Genomic DNA, 26282 nt, shown 5'->3' on the forward strand with positions numbered 1-26282 from the left:
ATATGACTGATTACTATCCCCATCCCACAAAAGGCTCATGAACTGGATGATTGGTCCCCAGGTGGTGGCTCACTTGAGGGGTGACCGGATCATGAGGGTGCTAACTTTTCCATGTGTTTTCGTCACAGCAACAGAAAGTTGACCAACAGAGTTCTCTGACTCCAGGACAGCTCAGCAAGGGTGACACCAACTCAGAGCATCTAGAGGAGTGTCACTGCCCTGTGCTTCTTCCTAACCTACTCTCTGAGAAGCTTCAAAAACTGTGTAATTTCTCTATTCAACTGCTAGTAATAAAATACCACACAGGCATGGTGGTGCATGCCTTGGGAGACAGAGGCAGGAGGATCTCTGAGTTTGAGGCCAGACTGGTCTACAAAGCGAGTTCCAGAACAGCCAGAGTTGTCTTAAAAAACAAAAACCAGCAAACAAAAAACACCCCAACAAAACATGTCCTTGTTCAGTTTATTATGGGGAAATTCAAACACAAACAGAGTAGACCAGTGTGAGGAACTTCTTAGCACACAATAGCTGACTCATGGCCAATACTGTTTCAACACTATTTCCCTTCATTTCCTCCCTCCCACATCATCCTAAAACAAATCTCACAATCATATCACTCTGTCCATAAATGTTTCAGCCTTTGTCTCTAAAATATGAGCCCTTTCCTTAACAGTATACCAGCATTGAGTAAAAGTATTCATAAATATCTTCACACATCAAAATCTATCAAGTTTATAATTGTCTCATAAATTAGTTTAAGCTTTTTGCTTGAATCAGGATCCAAATAAGTCTCATGCGTTCTCTCAGATGAGAGCATTATTGGAAACGGACTCAACTGTTTCACGTGGGAAGCCATCATTGTGACGTCCCTGTAGGCCACCTGGTCCTATCTGATGACAGTTCGGGTCCTGTGATCTCTTTCCAAGAGGCGCGGGTTCAGGAAAGTGCTATCTGATGGAAAATACTTTGGCCCTCTGTACAGTGCCATCAACAACTTGAAGTCTGGGCGAATGCATGCTCTAGCTGGGGAAACATGGTGTAAAATATGTTGGGGCAGTTAGTGCCCGGGGTGGGTGGCACTTTTGGAAGGTCGTTGGGTGGTAGAGTCTCTCTGGAGGAAGTGGGTCACTGGAGCAGGGCTTGAGGTGTTACAGTCCAGCCTGACTTCTTGCCTGTTCTGTGTCATGGCCGTGGAGGCAGTGTCACCAGCTGCCCTGCCTCGCGCACCTGTTGTCATGATTCCCCACAGCACTGGGCATGTATTCCTTCTTGTCGGGCACTTGGTCACTGCAAGGAAAATAACTACAGTGGCACCAAGCCCTTCCTCACCCCAGCTCTGCATGGTGTATTGCTGACATTCTGGTCACTTTAAGGTACACCTTGAGGCTCCTCTCTTACAGGGAAGGCATGCAGCGGGTATCAGAAGGACTCACGTCAGAGCGGCCTTGATATCAGTGTGGTCTTAAGAAAAAAAAATTTATATTATTTCTATATGTATGAGAGTTTGCCTGTGTGTATGTACATACTTGTCCAGTGAAGTCAGAAGAGGGTACTGGATGCCCTGGAACTGGCGTTAGAGATAGCTGTGGGTCATCATGTGAGCGCTGGGAACAAAGCCTGGCTTCCCTGCAAAAGCAACGAGTGGCCTTAAAGGCTAAGCCTCCACAATCTGTTTTCTTCGGCATAGCTAAATATTTTTCCTTTTAAGAGCCGGATTTCTCTTTTGGCCCCCGGAAGCCAATGCCACAATTTGCTATGCGGCAGAGACAAATAAATCACCCACAGGCAGGCCATGATGGGTAAAGTCATTCAACAGTACAGTGGAGAACACACAGAAGCTCTGATCCAAGAAAGGCCAGCATGCCAGTTAGGCTCCAGAACGATCCAGGCCTGTGTGTGTTCAATGCGCATTCTTTGAAAATGTTGGGTGAGAGATCACAACTTGCAAACAAAATTCAGGGACTTGCTTGAGTTAATTTAAATGCATAATTTTACTACATTTTCTTATCAAACAATTTTTAGTTGAGGCAACAACTGAAGTATGATTTAATTCAACTAGGAAATTTGCACTTGGAGGGGAAGAAAAACCGAAAAATCCTCACAGTAAAGCCAGGCATTCTTTCCCAAGCCCAGTGCTGACATTTTCAGATTGACAGCAGAAATGCTTGTTTCTATGAAACAAAGTCACAAGTGTGGTTGGCTTTCGAGGCCATTCCCATTTCATCTCCACTTCTGAGGCTCAGGGGACAATGCTCGTGGCCTTCCTCAAGGCCAGGTAGCCCGTGACCACATCCGAAGGCAGCCTGCGAATATAGGAGAATTCCTCAACAGTGCTGAACCGCAGCTTGCTCTGAGGGTCTGTGTAGTTGGCCTGAGTGAGAAACAGGAAGAGGGAAGGACAGGAGGTTATTGGTGAGGATATTTTAAGTACAAACTTTAATCTTTTTCTACTTTACTTGAAGTAAAATACATCTTCACTATGTTTCACTGTCACCAGGAACACTAAGCAAAGACTCAGTCATCTCTCCAGACTTGAGAGACACACCAGAGGGACAGTGTGGAGGAAGAGGAAACAGCTCCATCAGACCCTGGGATACTTCTTGTTAGTTCTGACACGTCCCTGCCTTCTAACTCTCACTTCTGCAGAGACTCCTGGCTAGTTAGAGTGCTGAGAATAACTGACTGCCAAATGTTCAGCCCAAAGCGGACTATGTCTCAAGGACAGGAGCAGAGAGATGTAAGAGATGGGGAATAGGGGATAGGAGTTGGGGGATGGGAAGTGGGGGTGGGGAGGAATCCTGTCAGATACTATTTCCTATGAATTATGTTTCCTTTGAAGATAGCAATACAGGGGAAGGCTTGACTTGAAAACCAGTAAAAAGGCTGTTTTGGTGAGCTGCGGCTGCTCAGCGGTTAGGTTAGCTTCCAGGCAGGAGCAAGCCACCCTCTGGTTCTCAGCAGGATGAAGGCACATGAATTTGGCTTGGATTATTTGGCTCCATATATGAACCTATGAACCAGCCTTGGGTGTGGCTCCATACAAAACAGCCTCACTCCTACCACCAAACTGCACCGAGCTGGCCACCCAACTTCGCACCTCACTGCCAAAAAAAACGGCCATATAAACAATTTAGAATGCAGAGATCTTGTGGCACAGACAAAATGGTCACCAACAAGAGCTGGAACAGACCAGACCCAGGAGTCAACATGCAGTGCTCTAAACAGAAAGGAGCGTGTCAAATAATATTCCTGAGCCAGATGAGCAAAGACTGTCCCACCCTCCTCTGGATTCTGTCCCTTGAGACTGGAGGAAAACACAGGCTGCCTGGCAGAGAGGGACTCAGCAAACAGCTTTACCCTACTGCCCTAACTTTAGGATGACAGGTACAGTTCACAGTTCCCCATACCCTCTGGAGGCACAAGATTCATCAGAGCTTTGTAAGGAGGGTTCCACGCAGGTGTGACGCACCCCCATGCCTTCCTCCTGTACCCAAGGGAGATGAACTATACTGTTATCTAACACATAAAATGAAAACATTACATAGAGGATGAAAGAACCCTTTACCAACATCTTTTACCTCAAAGTATTTTGTTTCCCCTGAGAAAGCCACTGTCAGGTGGGAACCCTTCCAGACTTCTAAAATTTATACCCTTACTGAACGAACCAAGCAGGGAAATTACCCATTGAGTGTGTACATGTGTGTCTTTATGTATCACCACCATATACTCTACACTGTTTGGTATCTTCCAGTCAGGAATGGACCCTGGAACGTCATCCATGTTGTTACACGTGGATCTGGGAACTCACAGAACAACAGGCAGACACTGCAGCAGCAAACCTTCATGGGACCCCAAAACTTGGCTAACAGTCGCTCAGAAACATTTCTAAGTTCCTTGCACATCCTTTTTTGGGGGGAGGAGGTGGAGGGCGGTTTGAGACAGGGTTTCTATGTATAGCTCTGGCTGTCCTGGAACTCACTCTGTAGACCAGGCTGGCCTCGAACTTAGAAATCCTCCTGCCTCTGCCTCCCAAGTGCTGGGATTAAAGGCGTGTGCCACCACTGTCCAGCTTACTTTGTTTTCCTTAAGAAGAAAGTGTCAAGCTGTCATTCAAGGTGTGTCAATGTCCTTTCTCCCTGCAAGCCAGTGTATGGACACACAATTCATTTACAGCCAGGATGATATATACAAGCTAGCATCCTCAGTCCTCCATCTGATGGCCTTTCCAGCTCCCAGTGAGGCTGAAACCCTCCCTACTTATCTCTATTTCCTCTGCCGTGGCCTAGCTCTTCCCCACTTCTTTTAAGAACTGTCTCTTGGTGGTTTGGTAGTAAGGGTCATCGGATGTTCTGAAACCTTAAATCTTACATGCAGCTTGAAGTAATATTTTTCAAAACGATGCTCTGCTTCTTCACAGGTGAAAGCCACTGAACCAACTGTTTGCCATGGCTGAGGAGAAAGTGGACACACACCAGGGGGATAGCTTCCATGTCTGCTCATAAACCATGAGATCCAACTGCTCAAAATGGCAAGGGCAAGATTCCCATTTCAGGACAAGAGAGTAGCTCGGGCCACAGCAGCTTTCCTGCCTCAGATAACCACTGAAGCGAGTGAAGCACACCGTGCAGTGGACTAGAGGCAGCAGACCAGGGACCATGAACACAGCACTCACAGAGGCAGTTCAGGAAGTCATTCTATTAAAAGCTGTGGGGTCAGATTGACAGATGGACATATGCCACAACCCACGGAAGAAAAGCCAGAAGTAGAATAAACAAAAAATTCTTTAAATTTTTATTTCTCTAAAAACTAAGGCAAGAACTAATAATAGTCTATTTTGTGTTATCTTACAAGTAAACATGACAACTTAGAACACAAGAATGTGCCAAAAAGAGCTGAATTAGAGCAAGAGCTTCATACTCCAGACAAGCAGTGTGGTGCTGAATATAACTCAGGCCATGGTAAGACGAGCATTAGGACCATGAGGGTGCTCGCTTCGGCAGCACATATACTAAAATTGGAACGATACAGAGAAGATTAGCATGGCCCCTGTGCAAGGATGACATGCAAATTCGTGAAGCGTTCCATATTTTTTTTTTTTAAAAAAAAAGGACCATGAGGATGGCCATTCAGCTTTTTAATAAAAACAGAGGCATAAATAACAATCTAAATGTCCAGTGAGCTAGGTACCCTCAGAAGGAAATCACGTGACACAGCTCCATCAAAGAGCATCCTATAAAGCAGCCAGCTGTGGTGGCTTGTGCCTTTAATCCCAGCACTTTTAATCTGAGGCAGGGGAATCATGTGAGCTCAGGAGTTCAAGACTAGCTAGAGAAGCACAATAAGACTACCCATCTCCAAACAACACAAGGCAAACACCAAGGAAAATTGGAGAAACTGTCACAGTCAGGGCTGGTCTAAAGAGTTACGACAATTACATCTGACATGGTGTCCTCGACAGAATAGGACACTGGGCTTGGCCAAAAGCTAAGGACCCACTCCCACTCCCAACCTGCCCTTCTGTCTCTCTTCCCCACCCCCGTTGGTGGTACTAGGGATCAAACCACCCTATGCAGAAAGGTAAAGCTTTATCACTGGGCTCTGCATGACCCCAAAGCAAGCAAAGTGAAAGAAACTAGAAACAATGCCATCCTTCCTGGTTCACTAATCAGAACAAATGCACCATAGTCATTTACAGAACGAGCTAAATCTGGAGTCTGTGACAAGTCCCCCAGAATAGTCTCTCAGTTTCACTGTAAGCTAAAACCGTTCCAAAGTGTTTAAAGTATCCAATGAGACTGACAGAAGACCAAAGCAAGGGACACAGAGGGGACAGAGGAAAGTGCTAAGGGGAGGTAGATTAAACTCAGCTACACTAATGGCCACTGGAAATGTGAACCACATGAAGCTAGCATCTGTAGTTAGACAGTCAGATGAGTACAAAGCCAGACCCTCTCTACAAGAAACTTACTCTAAATACAAAAATACAGACTAAGGAAAACAAACAAGCAAACTGACAAAAACCCACTGCATGGCATATATGACATGTAAACTTGCCCAGAAAGAAAGATGGAACGCTGTTCTAGTTCACTCTGGGGTGCTACTCAAAAATACCTGGGTGCTTTTAAAGAAATGAGGCTTATGGGGCTGGAGGTGGCTCAAGGCTTAGGAGCACCTGCGGGACACCCACCTCCAGGATGTCCTCAGAGGGTGCCAGGCACACACAACACATGAGCACACTTCCACATGTAAACCCTCAATGTTGGCATCCTGGTGAAGGCCCCACCTGGCTCCATTTCAACATGGTGTGAAGAAAACAGGCCAAGCACAGGGAAGGCATGTATGTTCAGAAAGAAGAGAAAAAAGAGGCGCTTTCATGACAGCCCAATCCTGCAGAAACAGATCCATTCCTATGGGATCTGACTCATATGTGACCCATTTTTAAGAAGCATCATTAATTCACCAGGCCTAGCTCTTTGGGCTCAACAGCACCATACAGAGGCCAAGTTCATAGCAAATGAGTGTTTAAGAGAACAAACACCTTGACCCAAGCATGTATCTATATCAGACAGAAGCATACTCCAGAACAATGAAACGGACCGGGAGCTGAGAGAGGAGATTGAGTGGTTCTCCTAGTATAACAGATACAATTAATTTGGCAAGTTTGTGACAGACAGCAGCAAGTCAGTTATCCTCCCTAAACTGCAGACCATGGAAATGACACACAGGTGAATTTTAGACGTAGTATGCTTTGTTGTTTCTACAATTAGCAGGAAAAGCCACATTTTAAGTTTACTAGAGATGGAAAAGGATGGAGCTGAGCTGGAGTTTCTCTACAGGTCCTGCACCCAGAGTGGAAGCAGGCTCTCCATGCCCGAGAATCAGCTTTTGCCTTGATCCCACACCTCCAGCTCTGTTCCAGAGGCATGAAGGGACAGCTGGAGGCAGGGGAGGGCACAGGACCAGATCTACACAGTACTACATGGACAGAGGGCTCTTTTACATATGTTGGTTGTTGGTTATACACACTGCTTCATTTTGGAAAACACTTATAAGTTTGTGCTTGTTTTCATTTAAAGGTTCATTCTACAGCGTTAGGCATGCCTGTTAGGCAGGCTCTACCATTATATCATTAGCTCAGAATATTTTTTTTTTTAACTACTACCAATTGTGTAATATGAGTATTTTAAAACCTTAAGAGTAAAAACAGAAAGGCTGGTTCATTTATGTTGTCACACACAGTTAACTATCAGAGGTGGGGGAAACGTGAAAATTCTGTGTCTTGTTTCCTGGAGCAATGGCCCCTCCAGGCTACCCACACAGACACTCAGGTCACAGCATCGACTCTGGGCAGAGCCATCTGTCTAGAGAGACATAACTGTGAAATCTTATAGTTAATGCTAATATAACTGTGAAATCTTATAGTTAATGCTAATATAGACAGACGTAATTATACTCACAAGAAGGCCTGAAACATCAGAATACTTCTTAGCTGGCTTAAAGGACGGAGGAGCATCAATACTAAAGTCTAAAAAGAACGAAAAGAAAAAGATCACCAAATAACTTTCCAAATATCCCTATTCCCCCTCCTTTATTCTAAGCTAACATATGATAACAGTCCTGAAAGATTATTATTCCTTTGTGATTACATACTTTTACGTAGCCTCTGGGGATTAACCAGAGAAATAAGGGAGATGGCTCAAAAACCAGCCCAGCACATCACAGACTAAGTGTGGGCCTCGGCTAGGGTCCTGCCCTGCTGAGACCAGCTCCTCTAGTGGACGGGGCAGGTTTATCTACCCGCAGGCTACTTCACAGGCTCCAGCTAAGAGGGACTGGCAGTGATGAAAGGCCACACAGCCACTAGCTGGATCCACACACCCAGACTCAAGCGGTCCACACCCAGATGACTAACTTGTCACCCTCTGAGTCACCCCCATGAAAGACGCACAGCAGGGCAGGAGGTGGAAAGGTCTTGGAACCTAAAGTTTCCAATGTAGTTGAGCAGACCATCGAATGGGTTCTGCCCAGGCTAGGATACCCTAGAGTGGGCAGAGAGAGAGTGGCTGGTACCTGTGCGCTGGAGACTGTTTCAATGCTCCCATTAGGTGGGCTACGTTGTTTGTGAAAACAAACTTAAAGAGTAGACTTTAAAATGAGAAGCTTAATAGAAACATCGACATTATTACAGTGGGACCTATTTCTCCAGACCGAAATTTTAAATAACGATACTAAAAAAATCACACACCGATGACAAACAAACAGACTCCACACCGACTCAGTGGAAAGGGAATACATGCAGAATATCCCTGGATGGGTGCCACTGTACGGTTCTCAGGCTGAAATAGCACAAACACGAGCAAATAGCGTAGGCTTGTTGTAAGGAAGTCCCTGTCTGCATTACAAACACATGGAAGGCTCTAGACAGCTCACAGTTAGGATCGTTGAGTTGCCATGGCAACGCCCTTTCAGCAGCGAGGATCTGTTTGAGGTTCTTCCAGGTTCTATTCTTCTTGCCAGCTACTGCGCCTCCGTGGCCTGAGTGCTTGAATTAGAGAGGAGTTAGAAGAGACAAGTCAGTGGAAGAGCAGCCTGGAGAGCTGTGAAGCTGTGCCCGATAGGGCTGTCAGGCACCTCTCCGTCCATCAGTAACTACCTGTACCTCACCTACACTTTAATCTTTGTTTGAAAGAACATAGTTTTTAGCTGTGCATGGTAAGTATTCCTATAATCCCAGCACTCAGGAGGTAGAAGCAGAAGAATCGGGAGTTTGAGGCCAGCCTTAGTTACAGGATGAGTTTGAGGCCAGCCTGGGCTATGGGAGACCCTTTTTCAAAAACCAAAAACAAACCAAAAAACTAAAATAAGCAAGCAAACAAAAAGCACCTAGTTTGGGGGCTCTTCAAACCCCCCACCCTTGCTGGTGAAGGGACAGGAGTAAATGGCTATTTTTTACCATGCACACGGGAAAACTTCTTTATGGGGTTCAATCTAGTTGAATTCACTTATGACCTCATTCCTTTAAAATAAGTTTACCACACAGTTGGATTTAATCTCGAGACTACATCTCTAAACCCCCTCAGGGGGTGTGTCACTGAGCCTCATAATCACCAGTGGTCCTGGAAAACTCAAAGAAGCTTCAATCATGGTGTGGCAAGCCTTCTGGAAATTTCTTTCTGTGCTATAAAGATTAAAAGCATGAGATGGAAAAGACTACTAACATATTTGCAGACCATGGCTACAGTGGATTGCCAAAACTCATTAATAAAAAAAGATAAATAAACCTTTAAAATTATAATTTGTAACTGGTTACTTAATATAACCTTCATGAACCAAAGGGATGTAAATAAAGGGTCAGTGAGGAGCGCTCCTGTTTTAGTTGTATACTTCAAGCTTCTTTTTAAAATTATTTAAAGCCAGTAAAAACGCATAGGGAAACAATCATGGAAAAGATGCCTCCTCAAAGTTCTGTCCTCTGGGGGGATTCTGAAAGAGCGTGGTACACTGGGCGATCACAAAGGGCCTTTCCTGTCCGGTCCCATATCCCTCTTCCCCCAATGCCACCCTCCCACTCCCCCCTACTCCTCCACCCCAACTCCTGTCTTCAACAGCCCACAGGAGAAGGTGGCAAATGGGACTGAGGAAGAGGGTACTCCAGAGCCGCCTCAGGCCCAGCAAGATCACAGGCCAGGGTGCAGTACCCTGCATTTTTATACCACCTTAGGTGCTTACCACAAAGTTGGGATCCTTAAATGGCAACGGCTTGGCAGCTTTCTCCACAGACCCTGAGCTTAACTCCGAGGACGCCATTTTACTCTCACTCATAGCTTCAACGCTGATGCCCTTAAAACAGTGGAAAAAAAAAATTGAAGTCAAGTGGGTTCCCCATTTCTGCTCTCCAGAAGACAGACATGCAAGTGCACAGGACTCCAGCAGGTAGAATGCCCTGGAGGCCAGGGCAAACTGTGTGAACAGAGGCCACTGCATACACAAGCAGGACTCCAGGTGCCACGTGTCCTGGCCTCTCAGTGCCAAGCTCAGACATCTGTCCTCCTCCAGCTGTCTCATTTCATTCTGACAACTGCTATTAAGGAGGTGCAACTATTCTCACCTTATAGAAAACGGAGGGTCAGGCTCTACAGCAACATAGCACACAACTTTTCAACAGAAATCCATTTTGTGACACCACACAATATAAAGTCCTTATGTCGTGAGGATCTTGTCAACTATGTCTTGAAATACAAAGGCTAGCCTTAAGAGTCTGGACCTCATGGGTCTAATTTGGACAGAAAACCCAGGCTGGAGCTGGTCTGAGGACTGCAGGAATGGAAATTCTGAGAAAGAAAGAGGGAGCTGGAGGGACATGGGTCAGCTAGCTGCAGCAGGAATGCAGGGCCCTGTCAAGAAGCTGATCTGCTTTAAAACAGACCTTTAGGCTAACAATCCTGAGAGAGAAGCAGCAGAAGTAAGAAATGTTGTCTGACTATAAACCAGTTCCAAAACAAACGTTTTAGGAAGAGAGGCATTGTCTTCACAGAGCCAAAGGCATGCCAGGTGTGGATTTCAGGAGTTTCTCGATAATGACACTGGTATAAGCAAATCCCTTCCAAGACAGTGCACTCTCACCATTCCAGAACACTCTCTTGTCCCTTCCTGCCCAAGCCCTTCCAGCTCCAAGGCCAACCAGTGTTCTGATTCTTTTACATCAATTTCATCTCTTCCAGAACTACTTAAAAGTGAAATCATGATGTGGCTTGTACCCCGCCTCTTTAGGTCAGGAAGAAGCTTTGACATCCCTGACATAGCTTAGCAGTTATCAATTTTCCTATTTCTCAACAGACTAGAATTCACTACATAGATGTGTTAAAACCTATTTATCCATTTTTCTGCTGAACACTTGTTTATTTTCAATTATAAGTAGAGCTCACACACACACACTCAGCCATACAAATGGAAATAAATAAAGCTGTTGGCTAGTTTTTATTGTCAACTTGATACATGTCACCTGGAAATGAGAAAATGACAATGAAGAATTGTCTTGATCAGAGTGGCCAGTGACCTTGTCCACAGGGAGCTGTCTTGATGACTGACTGACTAGGAGACTAGTCTCCTGTGGGTTCTACAGCACCGAACCTATGCAGGCAGGCCTGAGCTATATGAGAAAGCTAGCCAAGCAAGCCAGTGGGAAAGTGAGCTGGGAAGCAGCCATCCTCCACCGTTTCAACATTAAGCCCCTGATTTGACTTCTCTCAGTGACAGACTGTGACCTGAAAGTGAAAGCTGAAATGAATCCTTTCTTACCCTGTGTTACTTTTGTCAACACTTTTGGTGTTGATCACAGAGACAGAAATCAAACTAGTGCAGGCATAGTGATGCATCCTTTTAATCTCAGTGCTTGGGAGACAAAGGCAGGCAAATCTCTGTGAGTTTGAGGCCAGCCTGGTCTACATAACATGTCTGATAAGTAAGCTGTCTAGAGAGGTTCTGTCTCAAACAGAACAACCTTCCCACCCTGCCCCACCAGAGAAAGAAAGCAAACTTCTGTTGGGTATGTACCCAGGAGTGAAGTAACTGTGTTCCTGAAAAAGTACATCTTTAACTTGATAAGGGATGTGTGAGTGTGTGTGTGTGTGTTTGTGTGTGTATGGTGTGTGTGGGTATGTGTGTGTATGGTGTGTGTGGGTATGTGTGTGTGATGTGTGTGTGTTTGTTGTACATGTATGGTGTGTGCATGTGTGTGTATGTATGGTGTGTGTATGTATGTATGTGTGTATGTGGTGTGTTTATGTGTGTGGTATATGTGTATGGTATGTGTATGTGTAGTATGGTGGGGTATGCGTGTGCCCTCTCTGTGGGATCTATCACAGGAACAGAAAAGGGAGGACAGGGCCATTCACTGTCACAACAGTTCTTAGAAGGTCTCTCCCGAAGCTCCTTCCCAGACTTCCCAGGGTCTGCCTGGGCCTGGACTCCTCTGCTTTGCTCACACCACTCTGCAGTGTCGACTGCTCTCCTTCTCAGTCACTCCAGTCTTCCCAGGACTATGAAAAACCTTCAGCCTTAAGAAACTCACACTGAAATCTAGCTTGCACTTCTTTTTTATGTATTTGTGGATGTGCGCCAGCTGCACACGTATTGCCGAATTACCACCTCCACTCACTATGCCATCTCACTGGCCCTGAAATCTCTGTTTTAAGAGGCTGTGATCCAGGGCAAAAGAAGAAAAGAAGCTGCTAATTAGAAGCAACTAGAGACTCTCAAGAGACCAGCCAGTGCTAGGAGGAAAGAGGTCATCTGGGACAAACAAGATGAACTGCCAGGGAAGCAAAGAGATGCTAAAAGGAAAAGAAACCAGGCCTCCGACTGTGGACAGTGTGTGGCCAACTCTGCGCTCCATCCTCCAGGGGCAACGCAAGTCCCTGAGGTGTGGGCAGGAGGACACTCCCTGGGAGACCCTGTCGGAAGCATGTGCTGCACCAAGTCACTGTGGACCTGACAGTCATACGGTCTAGCCGGGAGAAGCCACCCCACCAAAGCAAGTGCTTCTGCTGGCAGTAATGGGGCTTAAGGGTGGCCAGAAGCTTGCTGCTCCTGCAGCAGCCTATGGAAGAGTGGAGAAGGGGATATTGGCCTGATGGTGGAGCACTCATCGTATCACAGAAAAGCTATGTTTCTCCATCGGTGCAGGCGTCTATGCCACCTCTAGCCAGACAAACCCCAGAGAGGTCACACTGGTTTCAGCTTGCCTTTCTGCCACAACCCCATTCCCGTGTTACACCGCCCTGTTCCTTTCCTTCACAGTCTCTGTGAGACTCTGGTGTCAGGATGACAGGAAGGCCTTTAGTCAGAGGGAAAGTCAAGCCTGGGATGCTCTGCTGCAATAAAACAGGATATAAGATGATCTACTGTTTCCATATGTGAAAGGACCAGGAACACTGCGAGACTTCATGAGATGCAATAGCCAGTCCTGAGACATGAAAGGCCCCGTAGAGAGATGAAGAAGCCCTGCTTAGAGCTAAAGGCCATGCCTTCTTCCCATTACTAAAGGAGACGGTGTGTCCCAGAGTAGAGAAACAGACTTTGCTGTCACACACTGGAGTCAGCAAGGCCTAGGGGCCCCACCCACTTCTGCTGAACTGTAGAATCCAAACAAATAGCTTTGCCAACAGCAGCCCTCATGAGTAGGACTCAGACGTCAGGACAACCTTGTCTTCTCTCTGTGGTGTTTTTCTTTTTCTTTTTTCTTTTTTTTTTTCCTTTTTCTTTTGGTTTTTTCGAGACAAGGTTTCTCCGTGTATAGCCCTAGCTGTCCTGGAACTCATTCTGTAGACCACGCTGGGCTCGATCTCAGAAATCCACCTGCCTCTGCCTCCCAGGTGCTGGGATTAAAGGTGTGCACCACCACCGCCCGGCTCTGGTGTTTTTAAAATAAAGAGGACAGTGGTTTCTGTTAGCACTTGAGACTCAACTACAGTAACTTCTAATAGCAATCTGGATTCAGAAGCCCAGCCTGGACTATATAGCAAGACTCTGTCTCAAAAATCGGGTGGGGTAGAGAAAGAAAGAAGTTAAGTCAGGTATGGTAGTACATACTTGTAATACCAGGAATTCAGAGGCTGAGGCAGGAAGGCTGCCACAAAACCAGTCTGGGCTAGTCTGTGATTTCCAGGCCAGCAATGTCTACATAGCAAGGAAGTCCTGTCTCAAACAAAACAAAACATAGCCCACAAAGAACACGGCATGATAAAACATGTCTTTAATCTCAGCACTGGGAGGCAGAGACAGGTGGATCTCTGGGAGTTCAAAGCTAGCCTGGTCTACAGAGCAAGTTCCAGGACAGCCAGGGCTAAAAAGAGACCCTATTTCAAACTGATAGGTTATTTCTCCGCCGCCGCCGCTGGTGAAATGAGCCAATTTAAACCAGATTAGATTAAAGGCTGCTTGTTTGTGGGCAAGTTCTCTGGCCCCAAGGATTGAGGCCAGAGGATTCTCCTTGGAGAAAGGGGTTAGGGTAGAGGAGAAAGAGAAAAGGAACACGTGCATAAAGAGAAAAAGAGAGTGACCAAAACATCTGGATTATATAGGGGAGACCCTCCGGGGGAAGGAGAAGCCCCTTGTGCTGGGAAGTTCACCACTGGGGATAGGGTATGCCAGGTAAGAACTGAGGGATGGTGGGAGAACATGGAGGCCAGGTCTGCTTTCATATGTAAAACATGCACCTCAGTCCTTTGTCTCCAGGTCAGAAACCAAACACAAACCACCCCCCAAAGGTGTATATACAGAAGAAATTAGGCATGGTAGTCTATTCCACTAATCCAATACTAGGAAGTCTAAGCCAGGATTATGAGTTCAAGACCAGCCTGCCTTACATTTTTCTTGTCTCAAAGGAACAAGAACCTGTTTTAAAAGAGGCAAACAATTACATCAGTATTCACTTTAATTATTAACTGGAGACAAGAATATGTTCTGTATGATTCCGTTTATATTACATTTTAAAACAAAAGCCGGGCAGGGGTGGCGCACACTTTTAATCCCAGCACTTGGGAGGTAGAAGCAGTCGTATTTCTGAGTTTGAGGTCAGCCTTGGTCTACAGAGTGAGTTCCAGGATAGCCAGGGCTACACAGAGAAAACCTGTCTCGAAAAAGCCAAACAAAAAATAAAACTAAACAAAAACAAAAACATTCTAAAACAAAGCTAACTGAGGTAAGAGATATTGGATGAATAGTTAGTTACCTCTGGCAGGGAGCGTAGAGCATGACAGAACTGCAAGGCTGAGGCATGGGGACAAGATAAGCAGGAAATTTCTGGACCTCTCTTATCTGGAGACTATCCATGGTTTGTGTGTTTCACTGCAAGTAAGCGTAGTAACTCAATAATATGCTAAAACGGGGTGGGGTGCCAACTACCAAGTATCCCTGGGCAAATGCATCGCACAAGCTGACCATCCTTAAGCATAACCATCCTTAGAAAGTGCCAAGAACCTAACCAAGACACTGCTGGTCTCTGCCAGCACTTTTGTCATTGACCTCAACCCTTCTGTTTGTTTATCGAGACAAGGTTTCTCTTTGTAACCTTGGTGTCCTGCAGCTCGCTCAGTAGAGCAGGCTGGTCTCGAACTTGCAGAGTTAACCTTCCAAGTACTGGGATTAAGGGCGTAGTACATCAACCTCTTATCCTCCAGATTTAACACCTGTAAGGAGAATGAAGGCAACCACTGGTGTCAACCATCTTTGTCCTCCTCTATGCTGTACACTGGGATGATCCCTCAGACTCCCACCGGGTGTCTGCGAGATGCGCGACGGGTGACCCGCAAACATCATGCAGAAAGATACAGAAAACTAGCCCTGACGGAACTGGGAGGTCCTGCTAAACCGATTATAACCTCCCACATTACTATATGACGCGAGTGACCTTTTAACCAAAACCACAGGTTCAACCTATGACTCAAATATACTCATTTCCAGCACAATTTAGGAAGTTCCTGAGAGAGTACCGAACCCCACCCCGATCCTCTTAGACTAGCACTGCGCACGCGCCTCAGCCTCGCCCCTCCCTGCGCAAGCGTTCTCGGCGCCTCTCGGGCCTGCGCATGCGCTCTTGTTCCCGGCCGGCGCGGACGCTACCTGAGCAAAGCCGGAGGCGGATAGCTTTTTCTTCTTACTCGCACCGTAACCCCCTCCGCTGCTGTTGTGAGAAGGGCTAGCCGGCCTCTTCTTGCTGTTCCTAGCTACGGCGGGGCTAGAAGTGGCAGCCACGATTGGAATTTGAGCCGCCATTCTGCCCGCGGTCGGCCTGCGGCCCCCGCCCCCACCCCTCCCAAGGCGAGCCCTCGAACTTCCGGCTAGATGTTACTTCCGTGTTGATGCTCTGAGACTCCGCCAGCCTCCAGGAGCTTGACAAGAGTCCTCCCCGGCGGCTCATGGGAGGCGGGGCTCGGAAGTGTTCCTTCCGGGTCGGAAGGCGTCCGGCCGGTGACTGCCGCTGGGGTTGTGAACCTTGGCCTGGGGCACGTGCCTGGAGGGTCCCAGTGAGCATCCGGTCTTTTAGGAACTTCATTCCTGCAGCTCGCTATGGAGACCAGGCTGACCTCAAACTCGTGTAGCCGAGTTATCTTTGAATTCTAAACCCTCCCTCCTCGACCTTCCAAATGTCAGGATTGCAGGCAGGTGCCACGACCCATCTCAATGTTTGTAAGACTAAAGAGAGTTAAATGTCAGTGCACGGGCAGTTTGCCGAGCTATTCGCTAGGGTTTACTTCGTACCTGGGTTGAAGTGTACTACGTATCAGTGCTGCACAATAAACTAGGAAGGTAGGGTATTCTTCAGTCTCATAGGAGTCCAAGGTCGCTTTTTGCTATGTAACTGATACTCCTCCTTCACTCCCCTCACCAGCTGCGTACCCACAGACACATTTTTACATATAGTTGTCAGGAAGATCACATCTAAACCAAGTCATGAATTCAGTGCCCTATACCTTGGGGTTTTTGTTTTGTTTTGTTTTGTTTGTATCGCTCCAGAGACTTGATGCCATTATCTAACTTAATGGTTTCTAACTAGGTGATCTATGTATTTTGGCTAGGATATAATCATATCTCTGTAAGGTGTCAGACAGTTGAGTCGTTCGACTGGAGATAAACATATTTGTCCCCAGTCGCAGTGATTTGCAAGTCATTGATCCATTATAATTATATTTGGGTACTGTAAACAAAAAAAGGAGATAATCCTTACAAGTTAGTAGTTAAAGCAGCTATGTGAATCTGGATATTTGTAACAGGCTGGAGACAGGAGATGCAGAGGCAAAAGAATAATGAAGGAAAATGAGTCTGAGCAGTATTGTTACTGACACCCGTTCTGGCGTGGAAACATTATTTCCCATGCCAGAGCTCCTCCCCTATCCTCACCTAGTCGATTTCCCTTATTTCTTGTCTCAAGGACCCATGCCTCACAAGCACCAATCACTGAATCAAAACTCCAGGCACCCCTTCTGCTTAATCTTCATCTTTTCTGTTCCTACCCCAGGGACTCACTCTCTCATGTGATTCCTGTGACAGTCTCCAAATGGAAGTCTGAGTTGCCGTCATTTCAGAATCCATCCTTGGCTCCAAGGCCCTCACTCAAACTGGCTGCTAGGATAGGCTTTTAGATCTGACTGTAGCACTTAACTTTCTTATGTACAGGCCTCTTTATCCTCTAGACAAAAACCATATAACTTTAGCACATTAAGTCCTTAATAACTCAGGCTTATCCCTCTTTTGTTCAGTTCTCTACAACAACTAACAACAAATCTTTGTGCCTCTGCCAGAGACAAATTCTGTTTCCTAGGGTATTCTGGTCTCTGAACTCAAGCTTTTGTTTCCATTGTTTCCATTGTTGCCTAGCTCCTGACCTGGTGATGATCCATTTTGCCTCAGTTCGAGTTCTAACTCAAATAAGGCAGCTGTTGTACTTTCCTTCCCTTTGCCCACCCTCTGTATTTTGTGTATGTGTCTCTGAGGACTTTGACCTACTTCTCATAATGATTACTGAGTTCAAATATGAAGGAGTCGGACAAGTGGACGGACCACCATTTGGCTTCCAACCACCAAATTCAAATGTAATCTCATTGATTGCTTTCTTCCTGAAATTCTCCCCCTGGTTTCTAAAATGTCTCCATCCCTCTTACTTCCTCCTAAACTCTGGTTGTCTCTTTGACAGTTGTCTTGTTTTATCAAATGCTTTGTGATGCTACTAACTGGTTTTCAAAATTGTGTCGTGTAGTCAAATCCCCATGGAGATACATTTTTAATGTGTCCCAGGAGTCATCATGAGTAGCCATGATTGAACCAGGATCTCCTGTTCCATTCTTTTACGTTGAGTTTTTTCCTGAGTTGCCATCTCCCTTATGAAATGTCTCCTTGCTTTCCATTTTGATGCCTGTGTGAGTCATTACTTTCAATTGCAGATGACAGACTCTGCATTTTCATATCATGCTTTCCATCTGGAACCCTTCCGTGCCTCCTTACAGTCCCTAGAATGAAGCTGACGGTCCATAACATTGTTTTAATGGCCTTCAGAAACATGCTATCTCTGCAGACTGACTCTCTTCAGGTCTCTGCACTCCCTTTCAGTTTCCACTTTTGTCAGTCCCAAAACAACAGCTGCATTCCCTCCTCCCCCAAGGTCTAGACACACATTGCTCCTCCTGTATGGGCCTTACCTTTTTTTTCCCAGTTCTCCCTCCTATAGTTCTAGTAACTTCTATTTACCCTTTCATTTTTGGTTGACCTTGGCTCATTTTTAGTTTTCCCCATCCTGCTGATCCAGTTCCGTGTTACCACGAGTCTTAGTCACCCAGGACCTGTTGGTTGCCTTTTATACTCTAATTCTGGAGGATGGAGATTAGAAGGACCAAGAAGACAACTAGTTCCTGTTCCTGTGGAGACCCCAGCCTAGTAGGGAAAAAGATATTTTGTCTTCCCAGCTGGATATAAGCTGCCAGTGTGCAGTTATCAGCGCCATCAAGGATTAAGCAGCAGATGAGCGTCAACAGCCGGTGGCAAGAAAGAGATGAGAATGCTGAAGGACATCCATGTAAGTTACAAAGGCTTTAAGCTGGCCAGAAACCTGCTCTATGTCCACCACAGAAACACTGGTCACTGCCCACTGACAGCACATGGAGAGACCTCTTGTACTTCACTGCATGCCTAATGCACGTTATCTGTGAACGTTGGCATGGAGCAGTGAACAGCTCTGGCCCATATTTAGCTAGTGACTTTCCCCTAACCTCCCAGCCATCCCTGAAAACTTGGAAGGCATATCTAACTCTGCTGCAAGATGTGCCCTTTTGTGAAAGGAAACTCTGCAGCTTCCTTACTGGTTCCTGAAGCTCCTGGGTCCCTCACCAGTGCCTCAGCAGTTCTTTCACTAAAGGCTATTAAAGCCTTCCTGGGATGCTGGTGACACTAGACTGAATGTGCCAGCTAAGCAGAGTTTTGATCCCAGTTAAGATTTAAAGATTACAAGTAAATAACATACTCATTAAGCTATTGCATATTTTGAGACATAGAGTGCCTGGTTTATTGTCTCTCAAAAAAGCTCAGGAAATACAGTGGATATTTAGGATCAGGCTGTTTTTACTGGCTGGAAAACAAGCTGTGCATTTCCTCTTGATAATGTGCATGAAGTATGCAAATCATAATTTCCAAGTAAAACGTGGCTAGTAAAGGATTCCTCAACAATGGACATAAACCTAGAAACTGCTGAGGTCAGGATGCTGAGAAAGCTCTCCCAGCTCCCATGAACCCTTGCTCCTCAGTTTATCTTGATATGTGAACACATGTGGAGCTCCAACCCCAGCCTCCTGTTGACCACCCCTCAGGACTGTGAGAACATGCACTGAAGCTAGGAACAAGGTCCTCAGTGGCCCTGACAAGGGGTACAAGCCCATTTGAGCAAAGACTCTGAGGTCCTTGTTACTTAGAGTTGGTTCTAGAAGTGGAAGCCAATAACCCGGGCAGACCCTCTTCCTTGTTTCTATCTCCTTGCTTAGTGTAGACAGGCAAGGTCAAAAGAGGGCCATCCTGCCCAGTCAAGGACCTGGAGAATAGGTCTCAGTCTAGAGAAAGCCCCAGGTGAACTCAAGCGAGGGGTAGAGAACTCCAGTTCTCCTTACTGCTGAGCTGGGAAAGAGAAAGGTGGGTCGAAGAGAAGGCACACTGAGGTGCTGGGAAGTTGACGTGATCTCAATCTCTTAGGCCCAATTTTCACAAGAAGTGGGGAGAGGAGAAAACCATAGCATGTGCAAAGTGTCAAAGACTTGAGAAGGCCCAGAGCAAGACTCACAGAAGCCACTCTAAGGGATATCGAGGGATGGCATCCTGACAGTGTGGCTGGGCTCAGATCCCTTCCAGGACACCCTTTAGAGCCACTGCAGAGCGAAGGACCAGATATTGATCCTCTTCTACAGACACAGCTAGCATATCCATGCTCATGAAAATTTGATCCCCAAAGATGGTTGCTTTGCAAAGTCTGAATAAAGGGAAATGGGTTTTATAGACTATTTTGCTTACTGAAATGACTTCTTAAATGTTAAGTAAATACCAATTTAGCATTACACATATAGCCCTAAAAAGGCTGACAAAGATGTCCCAAATAGTGGGCTTCTTGTCTTTCATTGTGAGAAGTGGGATCCTGCTAGCAGAGTGGCATTCCCTTGGCCCTTAGTACTCATCTCTTTGATTCTGCCTCTGGACACTGGGTCTCCCCCCTCTCTTACCAGAGGCCCTACCCATCACTTAGCATGAGCTGTTATTTTTACGCATACTCTTTGTGCATACCATAGAGAAAGAAACCGATGATTACTATAATTCTCCCATCTCTGAGGTTCTCTTCTTTTTTTGCTCTCCCCAAACCTCAAACTTGATAATACTCAACTGTAACACACTTGTCTTCTTAAATTATCAGCCTGCTTCAGTTCCCACTGTATCATTTGCCTAACTGCTGCTACGCTGTTCATTTTTGTTTATGCCTAACACTTGGATTCTGCCTTGGTACCAGCACATTGAGATAGTAGTAGAGAAGGTCAGTTGAAAAGCTTTAGCAACAGTTGCTTATGGAATTAGCAGTGAGAAAGACTTGTTTTGTAAACTTGGGAGGGGGGAACTCTCAAAGGCTGAGAAACGAAGGCCCCTTCCAAAACATCTCTTCCTCAACCCTCATCAGACACCCCTGCTCCTTCTCTTCTGTAGCTGAGCCAAGTAAGTAGTCCTGCTCCCACAATGCTCCAGCCCAGGGGCACCAGGGGTAGGGCCAGGGGAGGGTGTGGCTAAGGACCGAGAGTCCTTCTGGTTAAAGGAACAATGTGAACCAGGTTGGCAGCAGTCTTCTTCCTGGACACAGCCTTAGACATAATCCCAATTTGGTGGGACAAAGACAGTCCTGTTCTCCACCTTGCCTTGCCCACGGGAGCCTGCTGCTGATCGAAAGAACCAGAGACTGAATGTACTCCTGTTTGTTTGTTTGTTTTTTTAATCTTTCATCCTATAAAGACTCAAACTCCATAGGATAACCCACGTCCTAACGCCATCTTTATAAATCTCACTAGGATACTTGATTGCTGCGCAGCGGCTCGCCGACTCCAGCTGACCACACCAACTGACCATGCTAGCCCTGTCTACAGGGCTCTTGTGGACTGAGCTCCACCCTAGCCTGGATCCACTGGATCTACCATTGCCTTAGCTCTTTAGATCCCAGTTCCTGGACTTATGTGACTTCCTCCCTCATCCCACACTCACTTTGACAATCCCCAGCCCTACCATGGGACTCCTTTGCAAATTTATGTTAGTGTCCTCTGGCTGCCCACACGACATCTCTGAACCCCTGAGGAGGAATGCACATGGTTGGTGTGAGCTGCATGGCTTTCGGACTCTATTCTGACAGGAGCAGATGTCCAGAGCTTTCTCCCTTCGTGCTGCACAGCCCTGCACAGATGCAGTTTGGGTGCTTGCCTTCTGGTTTTCCTTTTCTGCCTTCAAAGACTGGATTTAGACAGTCCCCTCAGCACACACATGTTAACAGAATTTATGCCTTTAAAATATTGTGGGCTAAAAGTGGTAAGCGACCATCAGTGCTAGAAGTGTGTCTAATGTCCATGAATAAAGCCCTTCTGAGGACCAGGTGCACATCCAGAGACTGAAGGCACATGAACGCCTTTGGGGAAAATTTAGTTGGTCTAACCAAGAATTCTGCTTTGGTACACTTTGAACCTTCCTTCTGCCTAGGGTTAGAGTGGATAGGAACAAGGGCTTCGATTTGTTTATCTCTATAAGGAGCTGTTTCACTTTTTGTTTTTAGTTTTTTGTTTGTTTATTTGTTTTGGGACAGGAAAGGAGGGAGGGAGGGAGCACGTGTGTCTCCATGCACATGGAGGTAGATGTCAATGTCTTCCTCATTCATTCTTCACCTTACTATTTTTAATGGTTTTTGTGGGGGTGGGGCATGGGGGGGTGCCAAGGTGCAGGTGTGTAAATCAGAGGTCAACCTAAGACAGTCAGACTTGATGGCAAGCACTTCTTCTGTCCACTGAGCCCCTTGTTCAGCTTTTTGACTCTAACTGAACATGGAAGCCCTGATTCAGGTAGATTGACAGGCCAGCAAATTTCTGGGGTCCACCCGTCCCTGCCCCCATGGCACTGGGGTTACACATGCACACGGCCTTGCCTGGCTTTTATGTGGGTCCACCCGTCCCTGCCTCCCGTGGCACTGCCATGGCTTACACATGCACACGGCCTTGCCTAGCTTTTATGTGGGTCTTCATGCTTGTGAAGCAAGCACTTTTCCTGACTGAACCCCTCAAGTTGCATTTATATAAGCAGGTGAGTTTTTTTTTGTTTGTTTTTTTGGTTTTTTTTTTTTGTTTTTGTTTTTTTTTTTTTACAAAACAAATACATCAGTAATTCAGCTTAAGAAATCTAAGAGCTCTCTTTTGCTCTCTTCGGCCTTGGTGGCAGAAGAAGGATGAGGGAGGGAATATCAGCATCTTCAACAACAACGTGTCAAAATGAAATGTACACACTGGCACCACTGTGGCTGTAAGGCAGTGGTTCTCAACTATCCTAACACTGTGACCTTTATACAGTTCCTAATGTTGTGGTAACCCCCCCACCCCCCGCTACTTCATAAATGTAACTTCGCTACTATCAGAACCATAATGTAAATATATGTGTTTTCCTATAGTCTTAGGCCACCCCTATGAAATAGGTGGATTTCCAGGGCGTCTCGACCCACAGGTTGAGAAACTTTAAGGCCTACCATCTTCAGAAGCAGATGCAAAAGTGGCTGCTCTGTCAGGTTGAAGTGAAAGTACAACAGGATTGCAAAGGCTGAGAAGTCAAACACTACTAGGACTGGGCTCTTCTAACCCTGAGAGGAAGGCGGCAGACCCAGCTCACTGTGAGGCTTCTATCAGTCAAAGTAAACTTTTCAGTTTCAAAACTATTTTTAAAAAGAATATGAGCACGTGAAATGCATTTTCCCCATTCCCAGTCCCATCACCAACAATTAGCCTGCCTCAAATGTCACTACCACAGTTTCTAGCTCAGGAATGATTCCGAGCTGGATGGCAATGCAGGCAGCCACACCCTGCATGCCCCCTTAAGTGTCTGTTCTGGTTCCGGTCATTTCATGGCATGGGGTTGTCCTTCACTGTCCCTGCTACACAGCTGTGATGGGAGCCTGCCGGGTGTCCGTCCTTCTACAGCACAGTTAAGGTCTTTCCAGGGTGTTTGGCTCTTTTGAATCAAAGTACTTTGAGAAGGAGTGGGTAGGAGCAGAATGGGGGTGTTTAGTCACAAAGCACTAGCCTAGCATGTGTGTTAATCCCAGCACCAACACACAGAAAATCTTGTGTTTTAACACCATGTGCACATGTGTTTTGTACGTGCGTAGGTATATGCTCCTGTTGGATTGTATGAAGAATGGCTTTCTGATGTACCAGGGTATGTTTATCTGTATGTTTATCTCATGTATGTATGTATATTCTATATATATATTACTTACACAGAATATATGTGCACCTCTCTGTATATGTATATATACATCCCTGGGTACTTTAATAGGATTTGTTAGAAGTAGTTATCCCCCTGCAGCGGGAGGATCCAGGTGCTACAATGTGAAGCACACAGTCATTCTGGAGCCCTAATGTCTAAACCACTTTCCTCTGTAAGTATTGGCTCATTTTTGTGCTTTTCATGGGGGAAAAAAAAAAAAAGCTTCCTGTAGTGTGAATTAGTCCCAAGACTAGCTCTAGGTGGACACTGAACAGCATCCTGCACGGGTGCCATCCAGGTACTGCCTTCAGCCTCCAGCAAAGGGGCTGAAGTGGTTCAGGGATTCTGGCCAGCTGAGCTGCTCAGGAAAGGCGGGTGGGAAATGGGAGGAAACGGAGAAATTCTTGGTATCAGAATGGTGTTATTTCGTTCCAGGTCGTAAGGCAGAGCTGGCAACACCACAGAGTTTAAGTGGAGCCAGTGACAGAGGTGTATTATTCCAGTCTTGATGGATGAGATATCACATTATTTTAATCAGTGTCCCATAGCTGTGAAGAGACACCATGACCATGGCAACTCATACAGAAAAGCATTAAACTGGAGCTGGCCTATAGTGTCAGAGGTTTATTCCATTGTGAGGAGCATGGTGGCGTGCAGGTGGACATGGTGCTGGAGAAATAGCTGAGAGTTGTACATCCAGATCATCTGAGTCTGGAATGGGCTTTTTGAAACCTCAAAACCCAACCCCCTAATGACACCCTTCCTCAAACAAGGCCACACTTCAAATACTGTCACTCTCTCCTGACCAAGTATTCAAATCCACAAGCCTATGGGGGCCATTTTTATCCAAACCAATATGCTCACTGACTCAGTGACAAATACCTGCTCCTTCATGCTTGGACAGCTAGCATTGTGCCACCTATCAGCCAACCCATGAATCTTCCCCTAAATAAAGTTTGATCTGGTGGTAGTGGCACACACAAATAGTATCTTGGTTAGATTCTGTGTGTGTGTGTGTGTGTGTGTGTGTGTGTGTGTGTGTGTGTGTGGTGGTGTGAACTTGACACTAGTCAGAGTCATCTAGGAAGAGGAACCTGAACTGAGAAAATTCACCCTTTGGATTGCCTGTAGGTAATCATGGGGTGTGGAAAGTCTTTGGCAATTGGATTTACAACAGGAATAAAGCTTTCTTTTAAGGTGCTGACAATGTTCTACTTTTAAAAACATGTTTTTAAAAACTAAAACATCTCCTTTATGAGTGTACGTTGAAATCTTCAAGATAAGCTGAGTGCTGCAGTCCCCTTTTGGGGTTTCAATGTCATTTATTAATGGATTCCTTGCCTGAATTTGTGATAGACTAATGATTGATCTGGGAGGTCTTAGCTCACTGTGGGTGGTGCTATCCCTGGGCTGGTGGTTCTGGGTTCTATTTTTTTTTAAAGATTTATTTATTTTATGTGTATGAGTTCACTGTAGCTGTACAGATGGCCATGAGCCATCATGTGGCTGCTGGGAACTGAACTCAAGACAGCCTGCTTGCTCCAGCCCCACTCGCTCCTGCCTGGCTCGCTCCAGTGTAATACACTGTAGCTGTCTTCAGACACACCAGAAGAGGGCGTCAATCTCATTACGGGTGGTTGTGAGCCACCATGTGGTTGCTGGGATCTGAACTCAGGACCCCTGAAGAGCAGTCAATGCTCTTACCCACAGAGCCATCTCACCAGCCCCTCCCCAAGCCCCACCCCCGTTCTATTTTAAAGGTAACTGAGCAAGTCATGAGGAGCAAGCCAGTAAGCAGCATCCCTCCATAGCCTCTACTTAAGTCCCTGCTTCCACAGTCTTCTTACCTTACTTGAGTTCCCTCCCTGACTTCCCTCAGAAATGGACTGTTATCTAGAATTAGAAGATGAAATAAACCCTTTCCTTCCCAAGTTGCTTTTGGCCACAGTCTTTATTACAGCCATAGAAATCTAAGACAGATAGGAAATGCTGAAAAGGCAAAGGCAGGAGGATCATAGTTCCAAGCCAGGTGAGCTACACCCAGGGCTGACGAGACGGCTCTGTGGATAAGATCACTTACTGCACAAGCATGCAGATCCCAGCTCCGATCCCCAGTGCCCCTGTGAAAACTCTGACCTCAGTGCTGTAGGAAGTGGAGACAGGATGATCCCTGGGGCTTGTTGGCAGCCAGCTTAGCCATAACGAGAGACCCTGTCTCAAAGGAGTAATGTAGGAAGATCTAGATCAGGAGACCCACATCCTCCTCTGGTCTCTGCATGATTGTGCACATATAACACACAAAGCTTAAGCTAGCATGCTGGGCAGGTGGGGCCTTGCCATGGGGAGACTCAGGGAATGTGAACCTGGCATTCCCCAGCCTCTGTAGAAGGAAAGGTTTCAGGGATCAAACTGTTAGAGCAAGGTTGCTGTTAATAACAAAACCCAAAGTAATGGCTGCTTGTCATTTTTTTCTCAGCTTTTTTTTTTTTTTTTAAGAATTTATTTATTTTATGTCTATGAGTACACTTTAGCTGTACAGATGTCCGTGAGCCATCATGGCGGCTGCTGGGAATTGAACTCAGGACCTCTGCTTGCTCCAGCCCCGCGCCCTCCAGCGTAACACACTGTAGCTCTCTTCAGATTCACCAGAAGAGGGTGTCAGATCTCATCACGGATGGTTGTGAGCCACCGTGTGATTGCTGGGATCTGAACTCAGGACCTTCGGAAGAGCAGTCAGTGCTCTTACCTGCTGAGCCATC

The 26282-nt window shown here is 46.1% G+C and overlaps 1 protein-coding gene, 1 long non-coding RNA gene and 1 other non-coding gene across 4 annotated transcripts; 2 read left to right on the top strand and 1 right to left on the bottom strand.

Annotated features, from left to right (window-relative positions):
- Positions 1 to 456: 456 nt before the first annotated feature.
- On the bottom strand, positions 457 to 15886 carry Ino80c (INO80 complex subunit C). Its single transcript, XM_031365134.1, has 5 exons — positions 15622 to 15886; positions 9730 to 9840; positions 8431 to 8542; positions 7458 to 7525; positions 457 to 2371 (listed from the first exon to the last, which is right to left on the bottom strand). Exons 1-5 carry the CDS (start codon positions 15772 to 15774, stop codon positions 2240 to 2242), a joined length of 576 nt encoding a protein of 191 aa, XP_031220994.1. The 5' UTR covers positions 15775 to 15886; the 3' UTR covers positions 457 to 2239.
- LOC116087954 lies at positions 4985 to 5091 on the top strand. Its single transcript, XR_004117717.1, has one exon. It is a non-coding gene; the product is annotated as a U6 spliceosomal RNA (small nuclear RNA).
- A 139-nt stretch (positions 15887 to 16025) lies between the features above and the next one.
- On the top strand, positions 16026 to 21653 carry LOC116086920. Of its 2 annotated transcripts, XR_004117201.1 has the most exons (3): positions 16026 to 18568; positions 19732 to 20733; positions 21081 to 21653. It is a non-coding gene; the product is annotated as an uncharacterized LOC116086920 (long non-coding RNA). The 2 variants fall into 2 exon arrangements; XR_004117200.1 differs by lacking the exon at positions 19732 to 20733.
- Positions 21654 to 26282: the final 4629 nt, after the last annotated feature.

Source organism: Mastomys coucha, unplaced genomic scaffold (genome assembly GCF_008632895.1).
Source record: "Mastomys coucha isolate ucsf_1 unplaced genomic scaffold, UCSF_Mcou_1 pScaffold13, whole genome shotgun sequence".
In the NCBI taxonomy this organism is placed as follows: Eukaryota; Metazoa; Chordata; class Mammalia; order Rodentia; family Muridae; genus Mastomys; species Mastomys coucha.

Bases quoted from the DNA above. Each gene is read 5' to 3' on its own strand.
- Ino80c (XM_031365134.1), bottom strand. From the start codon at position 15,774: ATGGCGGCTCAAATTCCAATCGTGGCTGCCACTTCTAGCCCCGCCGTA. The intron at 9,841-15,621 runs GTAGCGTCCGCG...CACTGTTTTAAG, and splicing joins CCGCCTCCGGCTTTGCTCAG to GGCATCAGCGTTGAAGCTAT. The intron at 2,372-7,457 runs GTGAGTATAATT...TTTCTCACTCAG, and splicing joins CTGATGTTTCAGGCCTTCTT to GCCAACTACACAGACCCTCA.